Source organism: Cajanus cajan, chromosome 8 (assembly GCF_000230855.2).
Source record: "Cajanus cajan strain Asha chromosome 8, NIPB_CcT2T_4, whole genome shotgun sequence".
In the NCBI taxonomy this organism is placed as follows: domain Eukaryota; kingdom Viridiplantae; phylum Streptophyta; class Magnoliopsida; order Fabales; family Fabaceae; genus Cajanus; species Cajanus cajan.
This window is the reverse complement of record NC_138524.1, coordinates 25,545,472-25,561,425: the sequence shown is the minus strand read 5'-3', so window position 1 is coordinate 25,561,425 and position 15,954 is coordinate 25,545,472. Positions and strand designations below refer to the sequence as shown.

Sequence of the window (15,954 nt, the reverse complement as noted above, 5' to 3'; positions counted from 1 at the left end):
AAAAGACTAATAGGAAACTATCAAATATGGAGGATGATTTTGCATATTGAAGATCATTAAATGACAAAGATAGACGTTGTGAGTCAGACGTTAGAACCTCTAGAAAGTAGGATGAATCAGCCAGATGAAGCTTTGAGACCTTAGAGGAATTGGAAATTTTCTCATCATCATCTAGAGGATCAAATCTTGGGTGATAAGGATGAAGGAGTAAAGATTCATTTTGCTTTTTAGGACCTCGCCTCTTGTGCATTAGTTTTTGAGATTGAAATGAAATTCATAAACGAAGCCTTGAAAGACAATGATTGGATCATTACCATGGAGGAAAAATTTCATCAATTTGAAAGGAACAATGTTTGGATCTTTGTGCCAAAGCTATACCATCAAAGTGCCATAGGAACTCGATAGGTCTTCAGAAGCAAACTGAACAATGCATGCTCTCATAATGTACAACTCCATCTTTTGTCTACACTCTTTTACACTCATATTCTTTTGATGGGGTTGTTAGAGCCTATCCATAAGCTCCTACCATAGTAAGAGGGTATGTGCCTCCTTCTCATGACACTCTTAAGGTCATTTCAATATTTAATACTAGGTTCATTGTGGAGCCTCTTCTCTCTCCAAGGAAGTCCACCAATACATGGCGTACCCTTGGAAGCTAAGGGTTGCCAATGAATCCTTTCTCCCTTCACTCATTGCTAGTAAAATGTTATTTCACTTTCATTTTCCAATCTAGATAAGTCTCTACATCATCCTTACCATGAAAATGAAAGAGATCCACCTTAAATGCCCTTCTATCTTCCCTCTTGTATCTATGATGTTTAGGCTCACCTTGATAGTAGTCACTTGTGTGTAACTTATCCTCATAATGAGTCAAGTTATTGCTCTTGGAGGAGCTACTACTACCATGCCTATTCTTATTCTTCTTTTCTAAGAACTTTTGTTGTTCTTTAAACTTTCTAAGCTCTAGTTCTACACGTGCTTCCATTTCTTCCTTATTTTTCCTTTTTTTTCTAACATTTCTTATTTTCTCTAAAGCTTAAGTGTCTTTAGTTAACCATAAGGTTTTTCAAGGTTTGGTAGTGAACTATAGTCACTACTACTTTAGGAAGTGTGAGAAATGTTCTTAAGTACGATGTACTTGTTAATTTTTTTCCCTTAACTAAAAGAATTATGCAACTTAATATCTTTGAAAAAGTTTTTAAAATCTCTTAAATACTCTAATGTTTGAAAGCAAATAAAAGAGAGTAATAAGAAAAGTAAATATTTAAACTAATTGTATTCCTAGATGAAAGTTTGGACGGACACTTGTAGGTCTTCTAATTATTAATTAAATGTGAATTTTAAAATTTACTGTTAGATTAAAAGCTCGTTATTCTTAAATCATATATACAAGATTTTAAATAATCTAAAATTATTTAATATCTCATTCTCATAAAATAAAATTAACATAATATATATTTTAAAATATATTAAAATATAAATACTTTAATTATCTTCAAATAATATTTATTTAATTTAACAAAATTATTACATTGATAATATATAGGTTATTAACTCATTTGTTAAAAAAGTAAAAACAATAATGTCTTAGTAATACTGCAATAAGTTATTTCTTATACTCCCATCTCATTCCACGTCATCCAAGCGAGGGAACAAAGCCAAATAGGCAAAGAGATAGGGAGATAATAAAACAAATAGAGATAGATAGACGCTAAACAGCATAAGAAAATGGTGCTGCTGTGTGGTTCAACTTCGGTGATTCCATTCCTTTCTCACAAGAATGTTGTTCTCACAACTGCTTCATCTAAATCCTCCTTTGTGGCCTTTCAATTGCCACTTCCTAAGCTTACGTTGTGTTCTTCTGTTCGAACCCTTTTACCCCAAACTTCTCGTGTCCGTTCTCAACGGGATTCTACTGCGGTGGTCGCTGAAGACCCGCGATTCGTGTGCGTCGAACCCGAACCGCGATTCAAAGGCCCGGTACAATCCCTCTTCTTCTGTAAATGGGTTTCCGTTATGAATATGTACAAATTTACTTAATTTCCGTTTGGATAAACTAATGGGTTAACATTTATAGGAAAGGAAAATAAGAAGATTAGTGAGTTATGTTGGTGATTAGAAGAAAAATTGAAATAATTTTTTCAATAATTTAGTTAGCTTGTGTATAAGTTTCTGTTTAGATAAACTTATCGGAAATCACTTATAGGAAAAAAACAGGGAAGGAAAATGAAATAAACTTTTCTATAAGTTAATTTGTAAAAACTCTCTTATATAATTTTTTAAAAAAAATTATAAATTAGTTTATGCATAAGTTAATTTTAACTTGTGAAAAAATTTATTTCATTTTTTTTCCTATTTTTTCTTTAAAAAATATCCTAAGGTAAAAGTAATATTACAGAGAAGCTAATAAGAGAAAATTGCACAAATTAGCTTATGTATGCGTAAGTTAATTTTAACTTACGAAGAAGCTTATTTTATTTATCCGTTTCACTCTTAGAAGTGTTTCTATAGATATTTTCCCAAACAGACCCTAATTGAGCTTTTTGTATTCTGATTTGGAATTTGAAGTGTTCAGTTGTTGTAATTGAAGTTACCTCAATGTAGATTTACATTAGTACTTGTAGTTTTTTTTTTAAAAAAAAATAAAAATAAATAAAGGTTTAGTATGCTAAACATCACTATTTGACAATCCCAAGCGTGTAGTTCAGCGGTAGGGGTTGATCCACGCTTAAGCAAGGTCAGGGGTTCGAATCCTGCCTTGTGTATGCAGTCGCGTTAAATCTTGGGGCCAGCTAGTGGATACTCTAGGAACGAACAAAAAAAAAAACATCACTATTGGACAAAGGCAGGATTAGACCAAAACCCAAAATTCATGTAGGAATCAACAAAAACTACATCAGTACTTGTAGTTCATGACTATGTTGTCTTTTCTAATTAGCTTGGGAATTTTTAGGAGATTTCATCTTTCTTTCTTCTTTCTTCTTTTGCATTTTTTTTTTTTGAAGTTTATTTTTTATTTTCAAATTTACTTCCGTGTTCACGTTAAATGGAGTTTGAAGGTCTATCAGAGTGTTTGTTATGAATTTATGAAATAATAATGAATTTAAGTGTCAAAAAGCAATTTGTGAATTGTGATTGACAAAAGGAAGCATGATTTTCATGGTTTGCTACTTAGGCTAAAATAACATTGTGCACTACAGCAGCCAATTTATACTTTAGATACTTGGCCCAAATATCAGTAGTTAGAATAGAGTCAATAATTTGACAATTGTATCAACTATTCGTCAATTAGTTAGAGCAAGAGCAATGGGCAATTTATGTTAAGAATAAGAGGGAAATAATAAAGGGGATGAGACTTGGAATAAATTTGGGGAGTGAGAGAACCTAGTCTCTCAAATACTTTTTGGAATGAGAGAGAGCAACTTTCGCTGGGGATTTCTGAAATTGATTGATATAGTTGGAGGGAGTTTCTTGCATTTTAGCCTTTCTTTTCAATGGTAGGTAACAATCAAAAATGGATTATATGCTCCATAGATATCATATTTCATTAAATTTTGCCATAATTCTTAACTTTATTTATGTAATAATGTTCTATTTGACAGAGAATCTTCAATTAAATTTTACATTTTTTTTATGCATTGATTCTCAATTTAATCTGTAATCATTGTATTGTTTCACATTGTATTTGGAAGAGTCTTAATTAAGCAGCACTGAATCTAGTTATGTTTGAATACCTGTCATGTTTTTTGGATCATATTTGGCTGCTGCAAGAAACATTATTCTTTTACTTAATAAGTTCGTTAGTTGATTTGTAAGAAAAAGACATACTTGAAGGTGACAAAATGCTTATTAGGGTCATTGTTGTTGTTGTATTTGTATATCACTGTAGAGGGAGTTGTTAAAGTCGTTGAGGCACCTTAAATTTGTAAGATTCATTAAGGGGAAAAAAGGGTTTGGAGAGGATAAAATAACCTCATCATCGTACTATTTGACCATGATAGTAGTGCCCCATGGAAGGGAGACATGTGGAGTAGTTGCGATTGAGAGGTGAAAAATGTGAATTGAGCATTAGGTTGTCAATAGTGGAAGATGGCGGGGAAAGGAGTATTAGTTATAGGGTCCGCACCCTAAAGGGTGGGAAATTATGAGTAAAAGGCTCGAGAAAGAAATGAAAATTCCAGAGCAGGTGTCACGATTAGGATTGCCATATTAGTCACTAGTCACTACAACAATGTTCTTTGGGTCGCTTTGCTAAGAGGGTCGCAAGTTGGTGTTCTTGCCTTTAGAAAGCTGGATTTGATATCTTTAATGATGAAGCCAAATATTTTTTGATAATTGTTTTTTTTTAAATGGTTAAAATAAAATATCTGGACAAAAAGTGACGGAGACAGAATACTAGATACATTATGACCACTACTTGAATTTGATTTATTGGTGATCAGAAGAAAAATAAAGTTATTATTAAAATTGAAATATCCAAAAGAGAAAATAGAACATGATCTGATAAATTAGAACATGTCATTGCAGGGATTGAGTACGGTGGCGGTAACATCAAGGTTATGTTGTAGTGCTCGGAATCCTTCTACTGGACGTACAATATCGGTACGCTGTAAAGCTGTTGGAGAAAACCGACAAGTTTCCTTGGACGAAACCATTGTTTACGAGGGTATTTATGGCCCCTGGACCGTTGACGACACCGATGTTCGAGAGGTGTTCTTCTTGTCCCCATTCAATTTGGATGCATCCATGCTTATAATTTCATTTTCCTTCGGTTCAATATCCGAGGTTCTTTCTTACAGTGGATTCACCAATTAGCTAGCACTAGCAGTTATAGTTAACATTATTATTATGCTATGGCAGGTAATTTTGTACAGATCAGGTTTGGTAACAGCTGCTGCATCATTTGTGGTCGCTGCTTCTGTTGCGTTTTTGCCTGATAACTTCTCATTAAGTGCTGCACTGAAGCAAAACGTGGATTTGTTTTATGTCCTTGGGTCTGGTGGGTTGGGTTTATCGTTATTCTTGATTCATATCTACGTGACTGAGATCAAGCGTGCCTTACAAGCACTATGGGGGCTTGGTGTTCTTGGATCAGCTACAACCTACTTCGTCCTTGCTCAACCAGCTAATAAAAATCTAATAGAATATGTCATTGACAATCCATCATCTGTTTGGCTTGTTGGTCCTCTTTTTGCTGCCTTGACAGGACTTGTCTTCAAGGAAGGTAAAATGCTGCACCTAGCTTTTCTTTTCTCATTTCGAGTTTGTTTGGAAAAATTGTAAAAATAATTTCAATAATCGATTATGTGAATAATCAATCATTTTAATAATCAACTATAATCAAAATTGTTTGGATAAATTTTCTGATAAGGAATTTTAAGATGTTTAGTTTCATTTGGATACAATAAATAAATCAGTTTTTACGTGATAAATTTGTTTAGAGGAGAAAAAACTGTGAGAAATAATTATGAGTTTCAAATTTCAGCTTCATAAAACAGCTTATTTGATTTTTAGAAAAAAAATTGCTTGCAAATTTAAGTTGGTGTCCCAAACATATATCTTATTTTACCAACAACTTTTTTTCTAAAGAAACAGCTGAAACATGGGATTTAACCTTTCCACATGCTATAAATATCAATTTGAAAATCTTGACTCTTGAAAATTATCTTGTATTCTTTAAACAGGACTCTGCTATGGCAAGCTAGAAGCTGGACTCCTCACGTTTGTTATCCCCATAGTGCTTCTTGGGCATTTGGTATTCTTCTTTTATTCCTATAATAATATAATGTGATAATTTAAACAGGTTGCCCATTTAATTTAAGATAGCTATAACCATGGTTCCTTTGAATTTGACTTCTCGATCATGTCTTCATCAGCAAAACTGACAACTGAGATTTAAATTAATCTAATTTATTTCCTATTCTTTAAAACTTCTTAGTTATGTATAAAACAAATCATGCTTTAAATCGCTTCATCATATATTCATGCAATGCTATTAATAGTGTCCTCTCGACTCTTACATTATTATACTGCATGTTTTTGCTTGCAAGTTGCAAGCTGCACTTGGTGAGGATTGTTAATTATCATCATCAATGCCATTGTTCCATTTGTATAAGATTTGTTTCTTTCACTCATGGACTACAAATTTTGCAGACTGGTTTGATGGACGATGGAGTTAAGCTTACTTTACTTGCTTCATGGATGACTCTCTTTGTGATATTTGCTGGAAGGAAATTCACCCAGCCCATCAAGGTAATTTTAGTTTTACTTTTGAGGATTTGTGTTCAATGTTCATAGAAGTTTATATCTTCAATCCACAAGCAAAATTCCCTGATCTTGGATTCGTGTAGGATGACATCGGTGACAAGTCCGTTTTCGTGTTCAATTCTCTCCGTGAAGACGAAAGGAAAGCCTTGCTTGAGAAATTAGAACAACAAAAAACTCAGAATTAAGTGCATTGGTTCCAATTCATCTTAAGATGGGCTACGTTATCTGGATCCAGGGAAACTTTTAAAAGACGGTGGTACGCTAAGCTCTCTGAGCATTGCCTTCAGTTATCTCCTAGAAAAGACTCTGGCACACTAGGAAATAGTTTCAACCCTTCTCATAGAAAGTCGATATCAACATCTACAAAATCACTTTCCCAGCATGTCTTCCTCTATCTCTGCAAAAGTTGCTTAGTATGTTGGCTAATACACATATTTAGGGACATTGTGCTCTACAAATGATAATGTAAATATTTATTATAAAGATTGTGAGAAGAATCTACAGATTCAAGGTCTCTTTCCACTCCTTTCATCTGAGCTTCAAACTCCTACTTCCACCGCCTAATACTGCCAAAGGTCTCCTTGTTGAAAGTAAGAGTAATTTTTTACTTACCACACTATTTATTACTTCGTTTGCCATACAATAATCGAAGATTAATGACAATGACAATAATAAATGTATCACTTTTTTTTTTTAAATACAATTTTACTAAGATAACTTGTTTTTTCAATAAATATAGATGGTTTGGCTAGTTAGGTGGGGTGAGATAGGTCACGAGGAATAGAATGCTTAACTTTATTTATCAATTTATGACAAGTTAGCAGAGACGTGATTCGTTTTGTCATTCCTATTCACAATTTAAGAATCCACAAAAAGTTAAACCATTTTTTTCTCACTTTTAGGCAATTCCATGCTTTAATTTTCATTGACTTTTATAATATTTATCAATTGAATTTCCTTTTTGTTAAACAACATACATTCCTAACTTCCCATGAGGCTCACAATACTACAAATCAAATCACCCTCCAACTTTCTACATCCAACCCTTTTCCTCCCATCAAACTCATAAATTGTTGAAAATGACATTTTTCTTCATTTGACAAAATCCCCTTTTTCCAAATATTTTCTTTTGAAAGTATTCTATTTGTAACACTTTCTAGGCAAACAAAGTTACTCTCAGGAGTACTAACTTTTTTCAAACTCATACAACAAAAGCCTTAATCATCTTGGTCCTCCCTATCTCTCATCCTGTTAGCACCTTATATGTGGATCTAACAATGTAAACACCCTATTTATTTGTTTGCCACCTTCAGCTATCCCGTTCAACCTTATTCCAAACCCAAGTACACACCATTTGCTCAATATCTTACACTAGTTGCTCCTCCCGTTAAAAAATCTTCTTCCTTCAACCCCAAACCCATACCTATGAACCATCCACCCATTTTCCAATAACAACGACACAAGCCTTAAAAAGATAGAAAATAAATTGGTATGGTTGTCAATAGTGACCTCAAGAGAACTAACCTCCCCTAAAAGATAAATGCTTGTTTCTCCAAGAGTTATGTTTTCTTGAAATGTTATCCACCATTGGTACTCATCTTGACAACCTTATTCATTTGCACCAATTGGAAAACCCAAATACCTCATTGGAAACTCTTCTATCCTATAATTTAGAGTAAATGCTACCTCTTGTGACCACATTCCTGCTATATTAACACCCAACAAAAGACTTCTAATGAAAATTCACCTTCAACACAGAAACAATTTCAAACAATTGAAACAGGGATTTAATTGCTCATACTTTTGGCTAGCTTGCCTCTCTCATAATCAATGTATCATCCACAAATTGCAAATGCAAAACGGGATATTACTGTATCCTCACTCCCAACTTGAATCCCTTTGTATCTCAACAAATTTATTGACCTGATCATCATAACACTTAATCCCGACTACCATAAACAAAAAAAAAAGGGACAATGGATCCCCTTGTCTCAATCATTCCCTTCCCTTTCATTACCTCCACTACTTCATTAGAAATTAGAAAGCCATCCAAGATATTTCTTTTGCTAATAGAAGCGGTTTGTCTCAACAATAAGTGAACCTAGCACCTTCCTCAACTCGTTAGTTAAGACCTTTACAAAACCTTTATACATACAACCTATGATCATTGATATAAGCTTAAACTCTCCAATCTTCTATGGATTATGTCTTTGGAATTAATGCAATAAAAGAGCAATTGGACCCTGTATCAGCCTCCTATTTTTGTGAAAGTTTGACATGAAGGCGATGAAATCGAATTTAATCTCCTCCCAAAACTCCTTTTTGAAGTCAAAATTAACTCATCCGACTTGGGACTTTTTTTTATGTAATTAAAGTTCATATTAAATATATAAATTATATTATAATTAAAATTTGAAATGAATAAACATTTATGAATATATAACATATTTTTTTTACTTACAATAAATAATTTAAATTATGATATAAGATTATTTTTTTAATTATTAATATTTTATTTAAATTGTTATTGAAATTAAATTTATAGACATGAATAATAAAAATTAAAAGGATCAATAATTAATAAGGTTAAATATACAAATAGAGATAAAAAAAAATTAGAGATGATTAAAAAATGGTTAATCATCGAATAGTTTTTTTTTTCCGGTAACTATAACATTGGTACGAAGTATCTATCGAAGTAGTAACTAATCTCCATTGAAGATTATGAGTACCACAAGGTAGGTATTTCTCTCCTAACATAGTTTATTCCATATTCAAGACCAGAATTAGAACTATGAACATCTTAGTTAAATGACACAATTCGCTACCACTTATGTCAAGCAATGTTGATAATCATTGATTAGTTTGTGAAATACACTTTAAAAATAATTAAGAATATTAAATTAAACTTTTATAGTTCTTAAAGTGTTACTTACCGTTTACTCACTATAATTTAAAATATTTTTTTAATCATTATACTTACCGTTTTCAATTATTTTAGTCTTTATAGTTGAAAATAATTTTTTTAGTCTTTGTACTTACAACTTTTTTAGTCGTTTTAGTCCTTATTAATTTTTTTTATAACGTTATCTATTTTGTGTTGATGCAGTAAAGGACTTCAATTTTGTGAGGGTAAATAAAATGGTGTTTCAATAATGAGCCTCACATGTAAAGGTACAAGAGAGATACGGATAATTGAAAGACTTAATTCAGAGTAACTTTATCAAAATAAATTTAACATTACACACAAAGTTAAATAATATCTTTGTTATGTAAACATAAAAAAAAAAGTTACAAAAAAATAATAATAACAAAGATTAAAAAAATTTAAAAATTACAAATATAAAAATTAAATATATATATATATATATACATATATATATATATATATATATATATATATATATTAAACTAAAAAGACTATAAAGGATATAAAACGGTAAGTATAACACTAAAAAATCTATTTTAAACTATGGGAATTAAAATATAAAATAAGTGAAACTATTAAAATTAAAAAAAAGATTTTAACCTTAAATAAATAAGATTAATCAAATTATCATTTTTTAAATTACACATTTTATTTTTTACATATAAATTAAAATAATAGTCTTACACGAGAGTGTTTCGAAAGACTAGTCTTTATCGAAAATATTTTTAGTTAATTTTCGTAGAGTACTTTTAAAAAAAAAATCTTAATTTTTTATACTTATTAATTTATCATTTTGTTAATTTTAAGTTAAATTTTAATATTATTTTCAACTATCTTTAATCTTGTGTTATAACATAAATAATTAATTATAAACTTAGAATATAATTTATAAGCAAAATATTTTTTTAAAAATTTTAATTATATATCATGTGCAGTAAAAACATTAGTTTACGATACATCTAAATAAATTTAAATTAACATAGTATTACCGTAATATATTAAACTAATAAACTTTAGTGCGTGAATATGTTTATCAAGAAAAAAAAAACTAATAAAATCCTGTATGCCAGATTTGGAAAATATTAGCATTTACAGTGTATTTTTCGTATATATTTTAATAATAAAAAAATGGCATTTTAAACGCAGACAATTGTTTTTTTTTTTGACAGCATATATTTTAAACTAATATAAACATTTGTTAGAAAACGAAAAAGCCATAGCAATAGTGCAATAACTTATCTCTCAGACTCTCACTCTACGTTATCCAAGCCCTGGGGATTAAAGCCATATATGCAAAGAGATAGAAAGATAAAACAGTTACACACACAAAAATGGCGCTGTTGTGTGGTTCAACTTCGGTGACTCCATTCATCTCTCACAAGAATGTTGTTGTCACAACTGCTTCTTCTAAATCCTCCTTTGTGGGCTTTCAATTGCCACTTCCTAAGCTTACATTGTCTTCTTCTGTTCGAACCCTTTTGCCCCAAACTTCTCGTGTCCGTTCTCAACAGGATTCTACTGCGGCGGTCGCTGAAGACCCACGCTTCGTGCGCGTCGAACCCGAACCGCGATTCAAAGGCCCGGTACAATCCCTCTTCTTCTGTAAATGGGTTTCCGTTATGAATATGTGCAAATTTACTTAAGTTCTGTTTTGATAAACTAATGGGTAAACATTTATAGGAAAGAAAAATTGAAATAAGTTTTATAATCTAGTTAGATTATGTAAGAGGGTGTGTTTGGATTAATTTTTCTGGAAACACTTCTAGAAGGTAAATATTGGTAGGAAAAATAAAATAAATTTCTCCGTAAGCTAATTTAGTTTATGTATAAGATAGTTTTAATTTATGAAAAAACTTATTTTTATCTTTTCTTCTTATTTTTTCTTTCATGAAATATTTTTTTTTGAAAAGTTTATCCAAATAAGTCCTAAGCTAAAATGAAGATTATGGAAAAGCTAACAAGAGAGAATTTGTACAACTGAACTTACCCTAAAGTTAATTTTTTTTAGTTTGTGGGTAAGTTTTTCTTTATTTTTATTTTTATTTTTTTTTTTCGTTTCTCTCTTAGAAGTGCTTCTGGAAATGTTTGTCCAAACTGGCCATAATTGAGCTTTTTGTCTTCTGATATGGAATTTGAAGTGTTCAGTTGTTGTATTTTAAGTTAACTCATTGTAGATTTACATCGGTACTTGTAGTTCATGCCTATGTTTTCTTCTCTAGTTAGTATGGGAATGTGTAGGAGATTTCGTCTTTTCTTTTTCTTTCTTCTTTTTGCATTTTTTTTTTTTTTTTTTTTTGAAGTGTTTTTATTTTAATATTTACATCAGTGTTCACGTTAAATGGAGTTTGAAGGTCTATCAGAGTGTTTGTTATGAATTTAGGAAATAATAATGAATTTAAGTGTCAAAATGCAATTTCTATGAACCTTGGTTTTTTTATAGGATGAATATTGAACTCCCCATCCAAAAAATGAAATTGCAGGATATTTGGAACAAGACCTGGTATCCGAAAGCTGCAGATCATGTGAATACAGAGAAAACATGGTATGTTGTTGATGCCACGGACAAAGTTCTTGGAAGACTAGCATCGACGATTGCTATTCACATCCGAGGGAAAAACTTACCAACCTACACCCCCAGTGTGGACATGGGTGCGTTTGTAATTGTGGTATGTATTTCTGCTTAACTTATTTCTGCATTGTCCCTGTCAATTTGTGATTGACAAAAGGAAGCATGATTTTCTACTTAGGCTTAAATAACATTCTGCACGACAGCAGTCAATTTATACTTTAGATACTTGGCCCAAATATCAATAGTTAGAATATAGTCAATGAGTTGACAATTGTATCAGCTATTCACCAATTAGTTAGAGCAATGGGCAATTTATGTAAAAGAATAAGAGGGAGATAATAGAGGGGATTAGACTTGGAATACAAATTTGGGCAGGGAGAGAGAACCTAGTCTCTCGAATACTCTTTGGAATGAGAGAGAACAACTTACACTGGGGGTTTCTGATATTGATCGATATAGTTGGAGGGAGTTTCTTGCATTTTAGCCTTTCTTTTTAATGGTAGGTAAAAATGAAAAATGGATTATATGCTCCATAGATATCATATTTCATTAATTTGTCACCATCATTCTTAACTCTATTTCTGTAATAATGTCCTATTTGACATACAACCTTCAATTAAATTTTACATTTTTTATATATTGATTCTCAATTTAATCTGTAATCAATGTATTGTTTCACATTGGATTTGGAAGAGTCTTAATTAAGCAGCACTAAATCTAGTTATGTTTGAATACCTGTCATGTTTTTTGGATCATATTTGGTTGCTGCACTTAATAAGTTAATCCACAATTTGTAAATCTGAAAATAGGGACTCTTCTGCATTTAACTTTTCATAGATTGTGAGCATTTTCTATGCAACATTGCAGTTGAAGTTTTATTTGAATTATATAGACTTGAGGACAATTTAAGATCCAATAATAGTTTCCAATTTTCCATGATAAACAATTATTCAAGAAGAAAATTAAATTATATATTCAGTTACTCACTTTTCACATGATTGTGTACCTTACAACAGCCCGAGCCTTCTATAGAAGGTTTAAGTAAAGAATGTTGTGGGTTATATTTTCATCTGTTCCTGTTGAGGAGGGAAAAATGTGTTAATTACATACCAAGTTATGTGTTTGCTATACAAAGTCGAAAACCTTTTTGTTATTTAACTTGGGGTTCTAAAGGTAAATGCAGAAAAGATTGCTGTATCTGGGAAAAAGAGGACCCAAAAGCTTTATAGGAGGCACTCTGGACGACCTGGTGGTATGACTGTGGAGACATTTGCCCAACTGCAAAACAGAATTCCTGAAAGAATTGTTGAACATGCTGTTCGTGGCATGCTTCCAAAAGGAAGGGTAGGTTCAACTATAATTGATTATTTTTCCAAGACATGCATGCATAAGAAGTAGGCATGTTGAACTGGCTGATTAATGCATGATAATTGTAGAGATGGTGACGTAGTTCTAAATTATGTGATTAATTTGTAACATATCACACATGCAAGATTCATCACCATAACTGATGGAAGAATTTAGTGGTGAAGAATGAAATGAAATCCCAGGATTGTAAATTAGCTCAAGAATTTAAGTTTTGGATTGAAAGGATGCTACGATATTTTGAAGGACAGACTATAATTTTGATCGTGCTTTGGGACAAGATTGTCCCTTTGCACTGGAAAACTCTGGTTAACAGTTTCTGCTGGTAATTTTATAAGGAAGGTTATCCTCCTCATAGTATTTCATGAGTTCTTTGATTTGTTTATTTATTTTAGCAAAAATAATGTTTCACTTTTGTTGAATCCACAATAATCAAGGGTTGTTGTATGCAGCTTGGCAGGAGACTATTCACCCACCTGAAGGTTTATAAGGGTCCAGATCATCCACATGCGGCGCAGAAGCCTGTTGAGTTGCCAATAAGGGATAAGAGAATACAATTGAGTAAATAAGTCATAGGTGTAGCAGAGAACACGGAATGAAATATGACAGTTGTATTGTAAGTCTATCAATTTCACAGAACATCGAGTTTCCTGCTTTGGCTGCTACCTTGCTGATGTCTTCCATTAAATGTTTATATTGTCTTTAGAGGTAACTGATTATTGTGTTTCTTGTTTTTGTCTGAGGTCCTTTGTCGAATCTTCATAATATTTTTGTTGTAGATTTGAATCTTGACATGTAATATTTTTTAATATGGTTTTGAGTTTATTGGCAACTTTTTCATTTGAAGGAATTCATCCATCGCTTTTCTTTTTCCTCTTGGTCTGTTAGATCACCAAAATGGAAGGAAAAGAGGAATCAAAGAAAAGATTAAAGTGGAGGTTATCTTATCCACTTCAAGTTTTTGCTCCTTTCTAGTAGCTCAAATACTGTATGATATTATTTTGCTATTTATTTCAAACGGAATGAAGTAAGCCTCGAGAATGACAAATATATAGAGTCTGATCACGTTTATGTTTTCTTTCTAGATATAGAATTGTTTTTCATTTAATACTTGAAATTGGAATTGGAACTCGCTACTCTGTTACCTAACAGAATGGGTCTTTACTGTTGTCCTTGTACTATCTGCGAAACATCACAAAAGCAAAGGCTGTTTCTTCAATCAATTGCTCATAATAAACATTAGCAAATAGACAAGCTTTCATAGATAGTTGGTAAGTAGTGGTAAAATTTATTGTTGCCGATCTATCTTGAAAGGAATCAGTTTCTAATTTTCTGTTGGTGCATAAAACAGTAAAAAAACTAGCTACTAGACTAGTTTTGATAGATTATATAATCTTCACCACAGTCACTGATGGGATAGGTATCTTCTTAGTGTTGAATTTAAGCAATTATTATTATGTTAAAATTTATAATTAAAGATTAAGATATTACTATCATCTTTTAGAGTTTTTTAAAACTGCATCAAACTTTGAGACCACATGTATTGTTGTAGGTGTCGTGGGACGGTAATTAAGTTGATCAAATCGTAAGAGAGATGTCGATTAAATAAAGTAAATAACATCCTTCACTCACCCCAAGTGTCACCTAGGGGATATGGAACCATGATATCACTACATTAAACAAGCTAATAGTAAAATATATATATAAATACAAATTCTAATATATATTTTTCTCGAGAGAACTAAATAAAGTTTTGGACTACCATGTATTGAGGGCCTCCCCTTGATCAAATGAAATGCCTATATATCAAGATACCTTATGCCCATGCTCTTCCTCAACTATGTGGTTGCCGAAGTTATGGTCTAGCATACCCTCCTCCCACAGACATACACTAGCTAGAGAAGGATGAAACGTGGAAAGCATGTAACTAAAGTAGTGTTCTACGATCAAATCCTCCACTATAGTTGCACCTAAATATTGATAGGACGTGTTTGGATGAGCTTCTTCAAAGGTACTTCCAAAAGAGGAAAAATCAAAATTTTTTTTTTTTATAAATTAAAATTAGCTTATGTAAGAATTTAAATTTTAAAATAAGATTTTGGAGAAGTTAATAGGAGAGAATTTTTATAAATTAATTTATGCATAAGCTAATTTTAGTTTATAGAAAAATTTATTTATTTTTTTCTTCCTATTTTTCTCTATTAAAAGTGCTTTTGGAAAAATTTACCTAAACAAGTCTTACACCTAAACTTTATCTTAAGCTTGTGTTAGAGTTGAGGGTTACCGGTTTATATGCGAACATTTATGATTTCAAAGCAATCTGTTAGTAGGTAATATGTGAAACTAAGGTTGGTAGTCATTAATTATTATTATTTTTCTTTTTTTAAGTTTAGAGCTAGTTTATGTAGATAAGTATAAGCAACACCCTTTTAACTTATTTTCAGGATACGTGAAAATTAGGAAAAGCTCGGTCAAGGTTTTTTTTTTTAATTTACGCCTACTAAATTAACTAGATTAGCCATAAATTTGAAAAATTAGTCAAGTCTTTCACATATAAAGCTCGGTTTGCCAAGTGATTAATTTTCATTTACAAATGATGTTAAAATTTAGCAAATCACAACGTGTAACCATAGTTAAGGTGATAGAGACCTCATATATAATCATCCCAAATAGAGTCTCAAAAGTAATTGGGCCATTTAGGTGTAAATATGTTCCAAAACAAATAGGCTCATGATATATAAAGTTTATTACATTAATAGTACACTTTTATTTTATATATATATTTCAAAATACTATTTTTTTACTCATGTTGAATATTCGTAAC

At 31.5% G+C, this 15,954-nt stretch overlaps 2 protein-coding genes across 2 annotated transcripts; both read left to right on the top strand.

Moving 5' to 3' along the window:
* The first annotated feature begins 1,680 nt into the window (after positions 1–1,680).
* On the top strand, positions 1,681–6,798 carry LOC109798731 (integral membrane family protein). The gene is made up of 6 exons (XM_020359108.3): positions 1,681–1,980; positions 4,528–4,710; positions 4,861–5,224; positions 5,685–5,755; positions 6,154–6,252; positions 6,351–6,798. The coding sequence occupies exons 1-6, from the start codon at positions 1,729–1,731 to the stop codon at positions 6,450–6,452; spliced, it is 1,071 nt and encodes a 356-aa protein (XP_020214697.1). The 5' UTR covers positions 1,681–1,728; the 3' UTR covers positions 6,453–6,798.
* A 3,615-nt stretch (positions 6,799–10,413) lies between these two features.
* On the top strand, positions 10,414–13,970 carry EMB1473 (Ribosomal protein L13 family protein). The gene is made up of 4 exons (XM_020359058.3): positions 10,414–10,779; positions 11,677–11,862; positions 12,939–13,109; positions 13,583–13,970. The coding sequence occupies exons 1-4, from the start codon at positions 10,528–10,530 to the stop codon at positions 13,697–13,699; spliced, it is 726 nt and encodes a 241-aa protein (XP_020214647.2). The 5' UTR covers positions 10,414–10,527; the 3' UTR covers positions 13,700–13,970.
* Positions 13,971–15,954: the final 1,984 nt, after the last annotated feature.